At 41.3% G+C, this 12,704-nt stretch overlaps 1 protein-coding gene across 8 annotated transcripts in view; it reads left to right on the top strand.

Moving 5' to 3' along the window:
• Positions 1 to 1,014, top strand: part of LOC144949432 (disabled homolog 1-like) — a 36,023-nt gene extending 35,009 nt beyond the window's left edge. For all 8 annotated transcript variants that reach the window (XM_078879388.1, XM_078879402.1, XM_078879394.1 and 5 more), the window contains 2 exons: positions 66 to 173; positions 517 to 1,014. In XM_078879388.1, coding sequence (XP_078735514.1) covers positions 66 to 155 — 90 coding nt within the window. In that variant the 3' untranslated portion in view covers positions 156 to 173; positions 517 to 1,014. The remainder of the gene's footprint in view (positions 1 to 65; positions 174 to 516) is intronic.
• The last annotated feature ends 11,690 nt before the right edge of the window (positions 1,015 to 12,704 follow it).

Genomic DNA, 12,704 nt, shown 5'->3' with positions numbered 1-12,704 from the left:
ATAGTCAATGCGATTATACAAATGAATGCCAAAATAACCGAAGTATGTTCTCACCTACATAACAGAACCCGACTGAAGCAGCAGTATCTGCTGCATCAATTTTGCCTGGAGGGGATTTGTTGGGAGACGATCCATTTGGTGATTCTTTAATGTGATCATTCATGGTTTTCCAGGTGCGTGAATTTCATCTTTCCACCCACTCACGTGTCTTACTGAGCTCCTACTGTGAGACGTTCCCTGTCCTCACTCATGTGTGCCCTGATGAGAAAAGCAACCATGAAAAGCTGGTTTATTTAGACGAGGGCACAATCTGTTTTACTGGGTCATTATGAACCCCTCAGATGTGTATAACCTTACCCATGGCTTAAACCCAGGTATGAAGGATCACTGCCGCAATATCTCTTGCATGGCCATTATGAATCCCTTGAAAGAAACACTTTGATCCAAGGTTCAAACTCAGGCACTTATAGGTTCACAATCTTGACTGATTTATTCATGCCCTTGTGTCTATTCCAGGATGAGAATTGATGGAGAACATTTGAGACTAAAAAGGAAAATCTATCAAGGAACGTTCAACCGCGTTTTTATTTAACCGTGCTTCCACCACCACTGACGGTGAAGATGTTTCCTTCATTTTAACGACTGGAAAAGCCATCACAGAAGGAAAAACCTCAATTGACATGCAAGTCAAGTGAGTTGGAACCGAATGGTGTGAAAGAAAGCAACAGATTGGAAGATGGAAAAAATATAAATTATGTAAAATGAAATCAAATTTGGCCAGGCAAAATGCATTTGGAAACTGATTGTAATATTTACTTTTCAAAAACATTATTGCAGGATTCAGTGTCTCACGGAACAAGATATATTCCTGAACTGGTTTAGCTTATGAATCAGGATTAGCCTTTTGTGAAAATCTTTCAGAATTTTACAGTGATGGTGATATTGTTGTAATATATTTGCTGAAGACACTGCATTATTGAAATTATCCTCACCACCAACTCCGTCTCTCTCACCTACTCTTCCTTTAACGTTGCCAAACAAAGATTTTGAAAAATAAATCTTCCAAAATTATCATCTTCACCCTCGTTTCACGATCGGAGAATGCAAATTAGCATTTTCCAATCTGAGAGAGGTTTTCATTTTCGTTGAGACCTCAAATTTTACATAATGTTGAAGTGTCACTCGTGAAGATTTTTGCACATCATATTGTAAAAAAATATTATACTTGTTGTTTAACTCTTGACAGCTCAAATCAATCTTGTCAAATTTTACACGCATAATTAAAGTTTTTATACTTAAACATGCAAGTTTTTTGTTGAATTTTTTGTATTGACTATTATGTGCCAGTTGTGCTGTTATGCAATTCATGTTGTTAAAACGTACCTTGAAAAACTAAAAGGGACAGAGCCCTATGAAGACGTCACATCAGCGAACGGATTCTGAAAACGTCAACAGACCCCACTCTTAAGAACTCTCAGCCAATGCTACATATTTCGTGTATCAGTCAACCAATGTCATGTTTGAACACTTCTGAAAGGCAGCCTTCATTACTCCACCAACTCACCTGGGTTGGAACTTTAACCTCCTGAGACACAACCACTGCACTTTCAGATTGTGAGCAACACTTCACCTCTCCACAATTATTTCCGGGTTATCTTATTGTGAGCTCCTTTTGCCAGCTACATTTGACCTTCATACCCACAGTGACAAAGGTTAAGATCCACCTCATCTTCATTTACCCAGTCAATCCTCAATTCCCAAGTTCCAGTCTTCCTGACCCATCTTTCGATATTCACCAATCTCCATTAAAATTGTTAAGCAACTTTGATAATCACGTGACATTGAGTGGTAATTTAAAATGTGATAATCTTTCTCAATCATGCGCGATGTTACCCAATCATTAGGCACATGGAGCATGTAATGATAATCCATATTTCAATAGAGAACATTTGCAAGCATATAAATGCAGACCGGTAGGTCATGAGGACTTGAGCTTGGGGAAGCATTTTAAATTGTGAAATTCAAGCACCGAAACACTGACACTTACAAACTTTATTCCAATTTTAAATAACAGATATTTATATGTTAGGATGTGTTTTTTGTGTATGAGAAGTGTTTATTCATCCAAAATATTTTTTGGGAAACCACACAAATTGTAGATTATTCTTGAAAACGAGTATGTGTATATGCATATTCATGTGTAATCTATTTGTTTTTGTACGCATCCGCTTGTAAGTATATACCCATGTGTGTCTTCATACATGTGTATATTTGAAGCTACTTGTATGTGGTCTTAATGAACCAAAGTCAGGTAAAATCACAGTAATGATGGCAGCTTCCAATTTCTAGTTAATTAAGCTGGTGTCATTTTTATCTGTATGTGCTGTATATGTATATATGTGCATGTGTATACAAATGTGTATAATAGGTATGTATAAGTATAAATCTTTTGTGTCTAAGTTGGCTGTGGTATATGGAGTGTTTGGTGTGGGACACGTGGATGGAGAAACTTAGGGAAGCCAAATCTCTCCCTCTGCCCATGTCCTTTTCGTCTGCCAAGCAATAAATTGAGTGTCAGCAATCGGTTGGTTCATAACCACAAGCAGTGTCATCCAGGAGGGTCATTAATTCATCTATTACCAATGAGGGACTTGGTAATTATTCTTTAAAAGGGTTGATACTCGTAAAATATTCCAGGAATTGCAGCTGAAGTTAAGGATTCTTGGAACTTTTACTTTGAAATTGAACCAGTGAATTATTAAACAGCAGCATCAGGGATGAATTCTGGGAATTATTAAACAAGGCAGAACCAGTGAATAATTATGGGAATCAATATAATAAAATAGGGCGTGACCAGTGAAGAATTCTAAGATAATTAACATAAAGTGGTTATCCCAATTTGAAGCTGGAAAATTCCTTAAAGTATTCTAAATAAGACGGAATGCAATAACCAAATAAAACTTGTAATTTACCTGCATTTATTCGCTGTATCCCAAGCTATTAATGTTTGAAACTTCATGAATGCAAAAGTTATAAGAAAAATAGCACACATGGAGCTTTTCACAGGTATGTAATGACATGTATGATAGTTATGTCACAGTGATATCACTCACAAGCTATAAATAGCACTCGTTAAACAAAGTTTAAATACCATGCCAGCCTGGAATACATAGCCAGGTATGTAGCGAGAAGTACAATTACATTTTTGAGTTGTGTCTTTGAACATTACTACAATGCCAATCACTCACACCACACCTGCATGTCTATCTCTTTCTTGCGCCCTGCTGGCCACAACCACCAAACCCTGGTCTCGATGGCTGCTTTGTGGCAGAATGCTCTCAATCGGACCTCCGACCTCATAGGCTTGGGCCTTCTCCACACACTCCACAAACTCCCGCAGGCTTTCATACACAGCCACTGAACAGTCCTCCACGGCCAGCCGTGCCTTTGCGTCTTTGTTCAGATAGCCGCCCAGTTCCAGGTAGAGCTTTGCCACCTGTACTGCCACCACTGTCATGTTGAGCTGTGATTTGTTTTCCACAGTCGTTGACAATGGTAATCTTGAAGATGCTGATCCACCTTCTTGGATGACGGATGACTGCGGCGGTCTCTCCGTCCCTAACTGCGTCATCATCCCTGCAAGAACTTTTCCTTGTAATTCATTCACCACATTGCCAATTTTACTCTGTCCAAGGGTGTCCCTTTGCTTGTTTGCCGATTGAGATGCATTCATTGGGTTGCCCAGAGGGAAGGACTTATTTCCAGGGTCATTTGCCTCCCGCTTCGTCTCCACCCTTAACTGCCTCCCACTGCTGCCACCATCCAACATCCCGCTATCCTTTACACAACTCATAAATGCTCTAGGACCTTCACGGACAGTGTTCCCACACCGTGCCCTCACCATCTGGAGCGAAGCTTCATGAGGGTTCACCAAAACAACATTTGATATCTGGACTCTTGTTGCGGGCTCAGGTGTTCGTGAGCCCAGAGTTCCAGCATGGGGAGGGATGCTGGAGCGCCTCGTGTCTCCCTGCCTTATGGAGGCACTTGCTTTATTGTGTAGATGCTGTTTTTTTCTTATATAATTTTCCACCATTATCGGGTTATTTGGCAAATAACCTGAGGGGAAAATCACTACAATTGAGCTGTGCGCCTCTGGTTTCGTGTAGATGGCTGAGGAAATTGGTGCTGCCGGTAGTGTTTGAGATCCTACTGGTCTGTTTTTTGGTCTCTTATTATTGGTTCGAAGGGGCATATGGTTTTTGGCGACTGGTTCAATCAAACCTCTCTGCTTTCCTGGTCTATGCTCAACTTGTCTGTCTCCAGAATTGATACCAGGTCGTTTTTGTTCTGACTTGAGAAATGGTCCTGTTCTTGGTTCGAGCAAAGGTCTGTTTATTCTGGGTCGAAGCATAGCTGTTCCATCTCTAGATTTTATACCAGATTTTAGTTCTGGCTTGAGAACTGGTTGTCCTGTTTCTGGTTTGATCAAAGGTATATTTTCTCCATGTCTATGCTCAGCTTGTCTATCTCTCGAGTTAATACCAGGTCTTTGTTGTTCTCGTTGGAGAACTGCTCCTGTTCTTGGTTCGATCAAAGGTCTATTCATTCTGGGTCTAAGTATAGCTGTTCCATCTCCGGGTGTGACACAGGCTTGTTTGAGATCAGGCCTTTTGTCTTCCAGTCTAGGTCTTTTGCCATCTGCACCAATGTCTCCAGCTCTTACAGCTGAAGTCTTGTTTACAGATCTTTCATTTCCTGGTCTAACCGCAGGCTTCATGTGTGCACGTTTTTTAGTGTTTGATCTTACTCCAGTCCTCTCATCTACTGTACGTATTATCTGTTTACCTGCAGCACCTTCAGCTTGCAAACCCTGTTTCTCAGGAATTTTTATATCTGGGTGCTTCACTTGTAAAGTGCCCGCATGACTATTGATGCCAGCAGGTGGCTGACGACCTCCATTCCTGCTCTCCCTCCCTCCTGATTGCTCTTCCCTTGCATTCCTTAGTCCACCGTTTGGCATTCCACTCAAGTACTCTTCTATCCCATTCAATTCACTGTCGAGATTTGCTTCACGCACAGATTTTAAATGCTTTGTCAGTGCCTTGGAATTTAAAAATGTATAATTGCCATTTTTAAGTCGAAATGAATCTTGTTCACCCTTGCTCAGCACATTAGATGTTGTGCTTATGGTATCAACTCCCAAGTTTCTGCTAAACCGGGGAGAATGACTGGGGTGTCTTGTGTCTCCCTGACCCATGGAGACACCTACTTTGTTGTGCAGATGCTGTCTTTTTCTCACATCATTTGCTGCTGTCATCGTGTTACTTGGAAAATGTCCTGAAGGGAAAAGTACCACAATTGAGCTGTGTGCCACTGGTTTGTTGTAGTATATTGAGGAGCCTCCTGCTAACGGTAGTGGTTCGAATCCTGGTCTGCTGTCTTTTGGCCTGGCTGAAGGTCTCTTGTCTTTTGGTAGAAGCAATATAGGTTCTGTGCCCACTGGTTTAATCAAAGGTGTCATCTCTGCTAGTTTGAGGTCTGCTCGTCTGTCTCCGGACTTGATGCCAGGATTTTGTTCTGGTTTGAGACCTAGTTGTTTATTACCCGGTTCGATTGAAGTTTTCTTCTGTCCGGGTCTAAGCTTAGTCGTTTTAATGCCTGTTTTGACACCATGTTTTTGTTCTAGCTTGAAAACTGGTCCTTTTCTTGGTTCAATCAAGGGTCTTTTTCCTTCAGGTCTCGGTGTAGCTGTTATATGTTCTGTTTTGACACCCAGTGGTTTTACTCCTGGCTTGAGAACTGATCGTCCTGTTGCTGGTTCAGCTACTGTTCTCTTCTCTTCTGGACTTAGCGTAGCTGTTATATTTTCTGGGTTGACACCGGGTTGTTTTTGTTCTGGCTTGAAAACTGATCGTCCTGTTGCTGGTTCAGCTACTAGTCTCTTCTCTTCAGGACCCAGCATAACTGTTTTGTTTCCTGATTTAAATCCAGGCTGTTTTTGTTCTGGCTTGACAACTGGTCGTCTTGTTCCTGGTTCGAGTACTGGTCTCTTTTCTATGGGTCTAGGTGTAGTTGTTTTGTTTCCTGATTTGACACCAGATTGTTTTTGTTCTGATTTGAGAACTGATCGTGTTGTTCCTGGTTCGAGTACTGGTTTCTTTTCTACAGGTCTAGGTGTAGCTGTTTTGTTTCCAGATTTGACACCAGGCTGTTTTTGTTCTGGCTTGAGAACTGGTCGTCCTGTTCCTGGTTCGAGTACTGCTTTCTTCTCTCCAGGTCTAGGTGTAGCTGTTTTGTTTCCTGATTTCACACCAGGCTGTTTTTGTTCTGGCTTGAGAACTGGTCGTCCTGATCCTGGTTCGAGTACTGCTTTCTTCTCTCCAGGTCTAGGTGTAGCTGTTTTGTTTCCTAATTTGACACCAGGCTGTTTTTGTTCTGACTTGAGAACTGGTCGTCCTGTTCCTGGTTCGAGTACTGGTTTCTTCTCTCCGGGTATAGGTGTAGCTGTTTTCTTTCCTGATTTGACACCGGGCTGTTTTTGTTCTGGCTTGAGAACTGGTCGTCCTGTTCCTGGTTCGAGTACTGGTCTCTTCTCTCCAGGTCTAGGTGTAACTGTTTTCTTTCCTGATTTGACACCAGGCTGTTTTTGTTCTGGCTTGAGAACTGGTTGTCCTGATCCTGGTTCGAGTACTGGTTTCTTCTCTCCAGGTCGAGGTGTAGCTGCTTTGTTTCCTGATTTGACACCAGGCGGTTTTAGTTCTGGCTTGAGAACTGGTCGTCCTGATCCTGGTTCGAGTACTGGTTTCTTCTCTCCGGGTCTAGGTGTAGCTGTTTTCTTTCCTGATTTGACACCAGGCTGAATTTGTTCTGGCTTGAGAACTGGTCGTCCTGATCCTGGTTTGAGTACTGGTTTCTTCTCTCCAGATCTAGGTGTAGCTGTTTCGTTTCCTGATTTGACACCAGGCTGTTTTTGTTCTGGCTTGAGAAGTGGTCGTCCTGTTCCTGGTTCGAGTACTGGTCTCTTTTCTTCAGGTCTAGGTGTAGCTGTTTTGCTTCCTGATTTGACACTAGGCTGTTTTTGTTCTGGCTTGAGAACTGGTCGTCCTGTTCCTGGTTCGAGTACTGGTTTCTTCTCTCCAGGTCTAGGTGTAGCTGTTTTGCTTCCTGATTTGACACCAGGCTGTTTTTGTTCTGGCTTGAGAACTGGTTGTCCTGATCCTGGTTCGAGTACTGGTTTCTTCTCTCCAGGTCGAGGTGTAGCTGCTTTGTTTCCTGATTTGACACCAGGCGGTTTTAGTTCTGGCTTGAGAACTGGTCGTCCTGATCCTGGTTCGAGTACTGGTTTCTTCTCTCCGGGTCTAGGTGTAGCTGTTTTCTTTCCTGATTTGACACCAGGCTGAATTTGTTCTGGCTTGAGAACTGGTCGTCCTGATCCTGGTTTGAGTACTGGTTTCTTCTCTCCGGGTATAGGTGTAGCTGTTTCGTTTCCGGATTTGACACCAGGCTGTTTTTGTTCTGGCTTGAGAACTGGTCGTCCTGTTCCTGGTTCGAGTACTGGTTTCTTCTCTCCAGGTCTAGGTGTAGCTGTTTTCTTTCCTGATTTGACACCAGGCTGTTTTTGTTCTGGCTTGAGAACTGGTCGCCTTATTTCTGGTTCAACCACTTGTCTCTTATCTTTAGGTTTAAGCATTCCTGTTCTATCTCCTGATTTGACACCAGGTTCTTTCTGACCTAGTTTTAGATTAAATGTTTCGTTTTTTGGTGTAGCTGTTTTGCCTCCTGCTGTCATGTATCGTGATCTCACTGCATTTGTATTATTTTCAGGTCTCTTAACTTCTGGTCCAACCTCAGGCTTCATATCTGCAAGCTTTTTAGATGCTGGTCTCCCTCCAGTCCTCTCATCTGCAGTTCCTTGAGTTGGGTACTTCACTTGTGAATTTATCACATCGCTGTTGATGGTAGAAGGCGATTGATGACTTCTCTTGTTGCTCTTACTTCCTATCGGCTGCTCGTCTCTTGCCTTCCTGAGCACATGACTTATTCCACTCGTGGACTTTGTTTTTCTCAATTGACTCTCGAAATTTGCTTCATGCACGAATCGTTCATGCTTCTTTAATGCTGTAGAATTAAAGGAGTTGTTTCCCCATTTATGGCTAAGTGAATCTTGCCCTGTCTTGCTCAGCCCATTTGATTTAGTGCTTGTCGAGTCCACTCCCAAGTTTCCAGTAAATCGATCGTTATTGGACTCACAATTAAACTGGTTCAATTTTAAGAGCTGTTTGAAGATGGAAACCCATACTGTGGCCGTCTGTTGCGGTTTCGGTATAGACTGCTTTTCTCCTGAGGATGCATTTTCGACAGTTGTAGGTTTCGGAGATAGACTGCTGCCAGATTTCAATAGGGCCATGTTGGTTACCAATTGATCTGTTGGGATATTTGACTGAGTTGTTGCCCCTGCCTGCATCTCTTTGGAGTCAGTAACCACTTCGTACTGCTTCATGAGCAGATTTTTAAGTTTGGGGGGCTCCTTATATCCAAGGGGTTGCCCTTCCACTTGCAATATTGTGCTGTCTGTCGGCGATGACAATTTTGTGTCCTGTCCTTCTTCCTTGGTGGCATTAAAAACGTAAAGGTGTTTCATGCTTCTGATGAAGTCATTGACGGCGCTGAGTATTCTGTCAGAGCCATGCGCCACAAGAGTCTGCTTCAGTTCGCCATATGCCTCTCTGGCATCTATAATGCACCATGCGAGGAGGCCGTCTGAGCTGGTGGTGGTGGGATGACGGCAACTGAAGTTTTTTGCCAAGGAAAGAAAGGGGTGTACAGGGACATTGCTGTCATTGCAGTGAACGGTCACATTTATCCATTCCTTTTCGCCACTACTGTTGGATAACCAGTTTGGGTTGAGAAGCAATTTTGCAGACTCCGCTGGCACTTTTACGACTCCAAGCCAGAGAGTGGGCTGCTTCAGGGGCGCATCTGTGTGTCAAATGGTGAATATAAGGTGCAACCGGTACATCACATTACATATAACATTCCATAAAATATCTAAATTGTACAGGAGGGGTGGACACATGAGAGAAAGTGGTGATCAGTGGTGGGGGCGTGGAAGGGAGTACATAGCGAATGGCGAGACGAGGGAGAAGAGAGGGGGTGGTGGATTGGAAAGGTCTTCGGCAGGTAAGTCAGCAATGTGGACTATCAGCGGCCCCTTTTGGCAATGTAAAATATAGAGGGGTGGGGAAGAGTGGTGGTTGGAACAATCGTTTTTGGGCCGCAGTGTGAGAGTCGAGGGAAGGGTGGCAGGGTGTGGGCCTTGAGTCGCTACAGAGCCCCATTGTGTTGGAAATCAACAATCCAGTATTTACTGCGTGGAAACATCACTTATTGCATTAATGTATAAAAAAAATACCGCGTACTGTAGTTACAAAATCCGAACGCCCTTCCGTACTTTGATGTGTGACCATTTGGGTTGAGTAAGGCTGTGTAACTTAGTTGCCTGGTCGTGCAAATGGCAACTCGGCGGCGGGAAAACAAATAAGAACGTCAAAAGAGTTGACAAAGATGCCGCACATTTAAAACACAAGAGACGGGAAGATAAACACGGCCAACAAAAAATACCGAGAGATCGACAGAGGAGACTCAACAAGTCCCCTGTGCGCTGCTGAGAGTTAGCGAGTGGCAAACTCTCGGGATAGAGTTATTAGTTATAGAGTGTGTTTAATAATAATAGATAAGTTATATGTTATATTCTTGGTTCTTTCGGTAAAGTCACGTAGAAGGGAAATAATAAAATAATATAAATATAAAACAATAAAAATTCTCAAGTTTCGACTGCAACACAAGCAATCATCATCCGGTGTGAAATCCACAGCAATACACTTTTTTATATTTTTATTATTTTATTATTTCCCTTCTACATTACTTTACCGAAAGAACCAAGAATATGAATCCCTGCAGTCACGAAAGCTTTAAATCAAAAGTTATATGTTGATGGCAGGTAAAGGAATAATCATTAAATCGATGAGAGGCGCATTGAAGGGACATTGGGGGCGTCATTGTACAGCGCCATTACAATGAAATTTAACGATTTTTAACGAAGTATTAATAACATTAAGTTGTTTTTGTTTGTTGTTGTTTTAAAACTTATTTAAAACCAAATTTCCTCTTACATCCAAAACTAAAATATGTTTAAGCGAATGAGTATTATACCGCCCGCAATGTTAAGCATTTTCTACCTTTTAATTGTACGTTGAGAAAGTGTAACATATAAACCGAAGCTAAATTGTCGCAGGTGTTATCGTGTAAATGTATTTATTAATCTCACTTGTGGTGGCGTTGAGCGAATTCCCCCCAGAGGTAAAAATAGCGCCGATAATTACGACGATAATCGGCGTTATGGGGATATCACCCATTGTCCGTTCTGCAAAGTGTAAAACAAATGTAATATATACGAATATTAACATTATGTTACGAATATTAACATTGTGCGAAACGCGAAGATCATTTCATCGAGTTTAACACGCGCATTTTTAAGCGTTTCGTAACTTGTATTTAACGCAAAAAACAATCGCTTAATTCGCACGCGAATAAAGTTCCAGCCGAGAGTAAAAAACAATGTTTTAAACATTGAAGAACACGTAGTTTTAAATGTCTTAGAGGTATGTTAAACGTGGTTTTGTTGTACCGTGCGATGGCGCTGTTGTCGCATAAGCCCCCAACGGCTTCGATTCAAACGCGCGAGACGCCGCCTCTGATTGGTCGACTCGGCCAACGGTCGCGATATTTAAATGAGAATTTTCGGTTTCTCCGTCGTTGAGTTGCTGCAATAATCTTAGGTTTTTTCGGTAAAGTCACGTAGGTAAAACATCAAAAATTAATGAAAATAAAATAAAACAAAAATCACGACGTTTCGGAGGCAACACAAGTCTCCGTCATCACCTAAGAATATGAATCCTTGCAGTCACGAAAGCTTCAAATCTAGAATTGCTGCAATAAACAATCCCGGGTCAAACCCCCCTCCCTCCCTACCTACCCGGGTTAATATTTTTTTAATGTAACAATGTCATTCGTGTGTTGGCAGTTGTGCAAAAGCACGAATGCGTAAGTTTATTAAAGTTCTAACACGTTAATAATGTATGTGAAAGGGGGGGGGGGGGGGGGGAACTAGAAGACGTTTCGGGCAATGACCCTATATATAGGTCAATTCGCCTATATCATTTATATATTTTTTTCCTTTAAAGGCAATGTGATTGACGAACGTTGGGAGTTTTTTTGTTGTTATAATTATGTAGGCGCAAGGAGTCGAGCTCCCCACAATTGTTTTATTCTAATTTGATGTGAAATTTTTTATTCCCTATTTGCTTATAGAAATTGTATTTCATAGATTGGGTAATACATCAGTGAGTGTAAATGAGTAAAAATAAGTTGTCCGACAACAGAATTAGCAAAAGATGCCTTATTTATTCAAATAGTTAACAGCACAATTCGCCATCTTAAAACGCTTCACATATTTTCATCTCATAACATTGTAACCTTCACAACATCAATTCATTAACAACAGCCAACAGCATAACAAGTGCAACTGTAACTTTTAATATTACTTAATTAAAAACATTTGGAATTCATTAAGAGTTGGTTCAGACATTTTTTCCCAAAATTTAATTTGCAATGTCCATTCAGAACTCTAAAAAGTTATACGGTCCTCAAGACGACTTTTTCTATCACTCCCATAGCTTTGTTATCCACACGATCAACACGCCTTTAATACACACTTGGGAAAAAATCGCACGTAAACATTCTTTCCAAAGTTTAAATAGGCTCAATTAAAAAACAAATTTGATAATTGTGCATTGGCGCGATACGCTTTAAACTCAGTTTCAGTCATGGGTATAGACTGTCCTTAACACACAATCCAATTAAAAAGCTTCATTAATTTCATTAAGCCAAAAGCGACTGATATGAAGCCAAGACTTATAAAGTTATTGACGTCTATAAATTTCATTGAAGCGAGCTCCGTCAACAACATATACAGATTAAGAAATGCATAAATAACAGACTTAAAAAGCATTTTGGTAAAACTTACTTGCAAATTCAAGCATTGGATAATTGCATAAAAGTTAAATAGATACTTTAAAAATAATTTAAGACGAGTACAGTACCACAAGGTATTTAAGTGCAATATCAAATGTAACGCTTGCTTTTGTAAAATAAATATGCCGTCATTGGTTACCAGCGCCGAGAGATCACTCACGATTCTGTAAACAACCTGGTTTTCCATAGGTGTTTAAATGGTGGCTCAGCGCATCAGACATCAATTTATGAACCCCCTGAGACACTGATATCCTGGGGCTTGAACCGTGGATGTCAGTGGTGCTGGCTTAATGATATCTTGAATATGGCCACTTTGAACCCCCTGAGCAACAAAGCCACATTTAAACAGACACCTCTGAAAATTACAGCATTCTTTTTTTTAGTTAAATCTCTTTGTAGTTCATAATAAAAGTGCAATGTAAAGTAATGTTTAACACATTAAATAAAAAAACACATTACATAAAATAGTAATAAAGTGCGATAACTGTCAATATTGACGAGCATAAGAGACATTGGAGGCTAATATCCTGCCTACCACCAACTTTGGGCCACAAGCTTAAGCCACACTGTGCCCCCCCCCCCCCCCCCCAATAAGTGGCCTACATGGG

Source organism: Lampetra fluviatilis, chromosome 3 (assembly GCF_964198595.1).
Source record: "Lampetra fluviatilis chromosome 3, kcLamFluv1.1, whole genome shotgun sequence".
Classification (NCBI taxonomy): domain Eukaryota; kingdom Metazoa; phylum Chordata; class Hyperoartia; order Petromyzontiformes; family Petromyzontidae; genus Lampetra; species Lampetra fluviatilis.
Note: the sequence above shows the minus strand (reverse complement) of the source record. Positions and strands in the feature narration are given on the sequence as shown.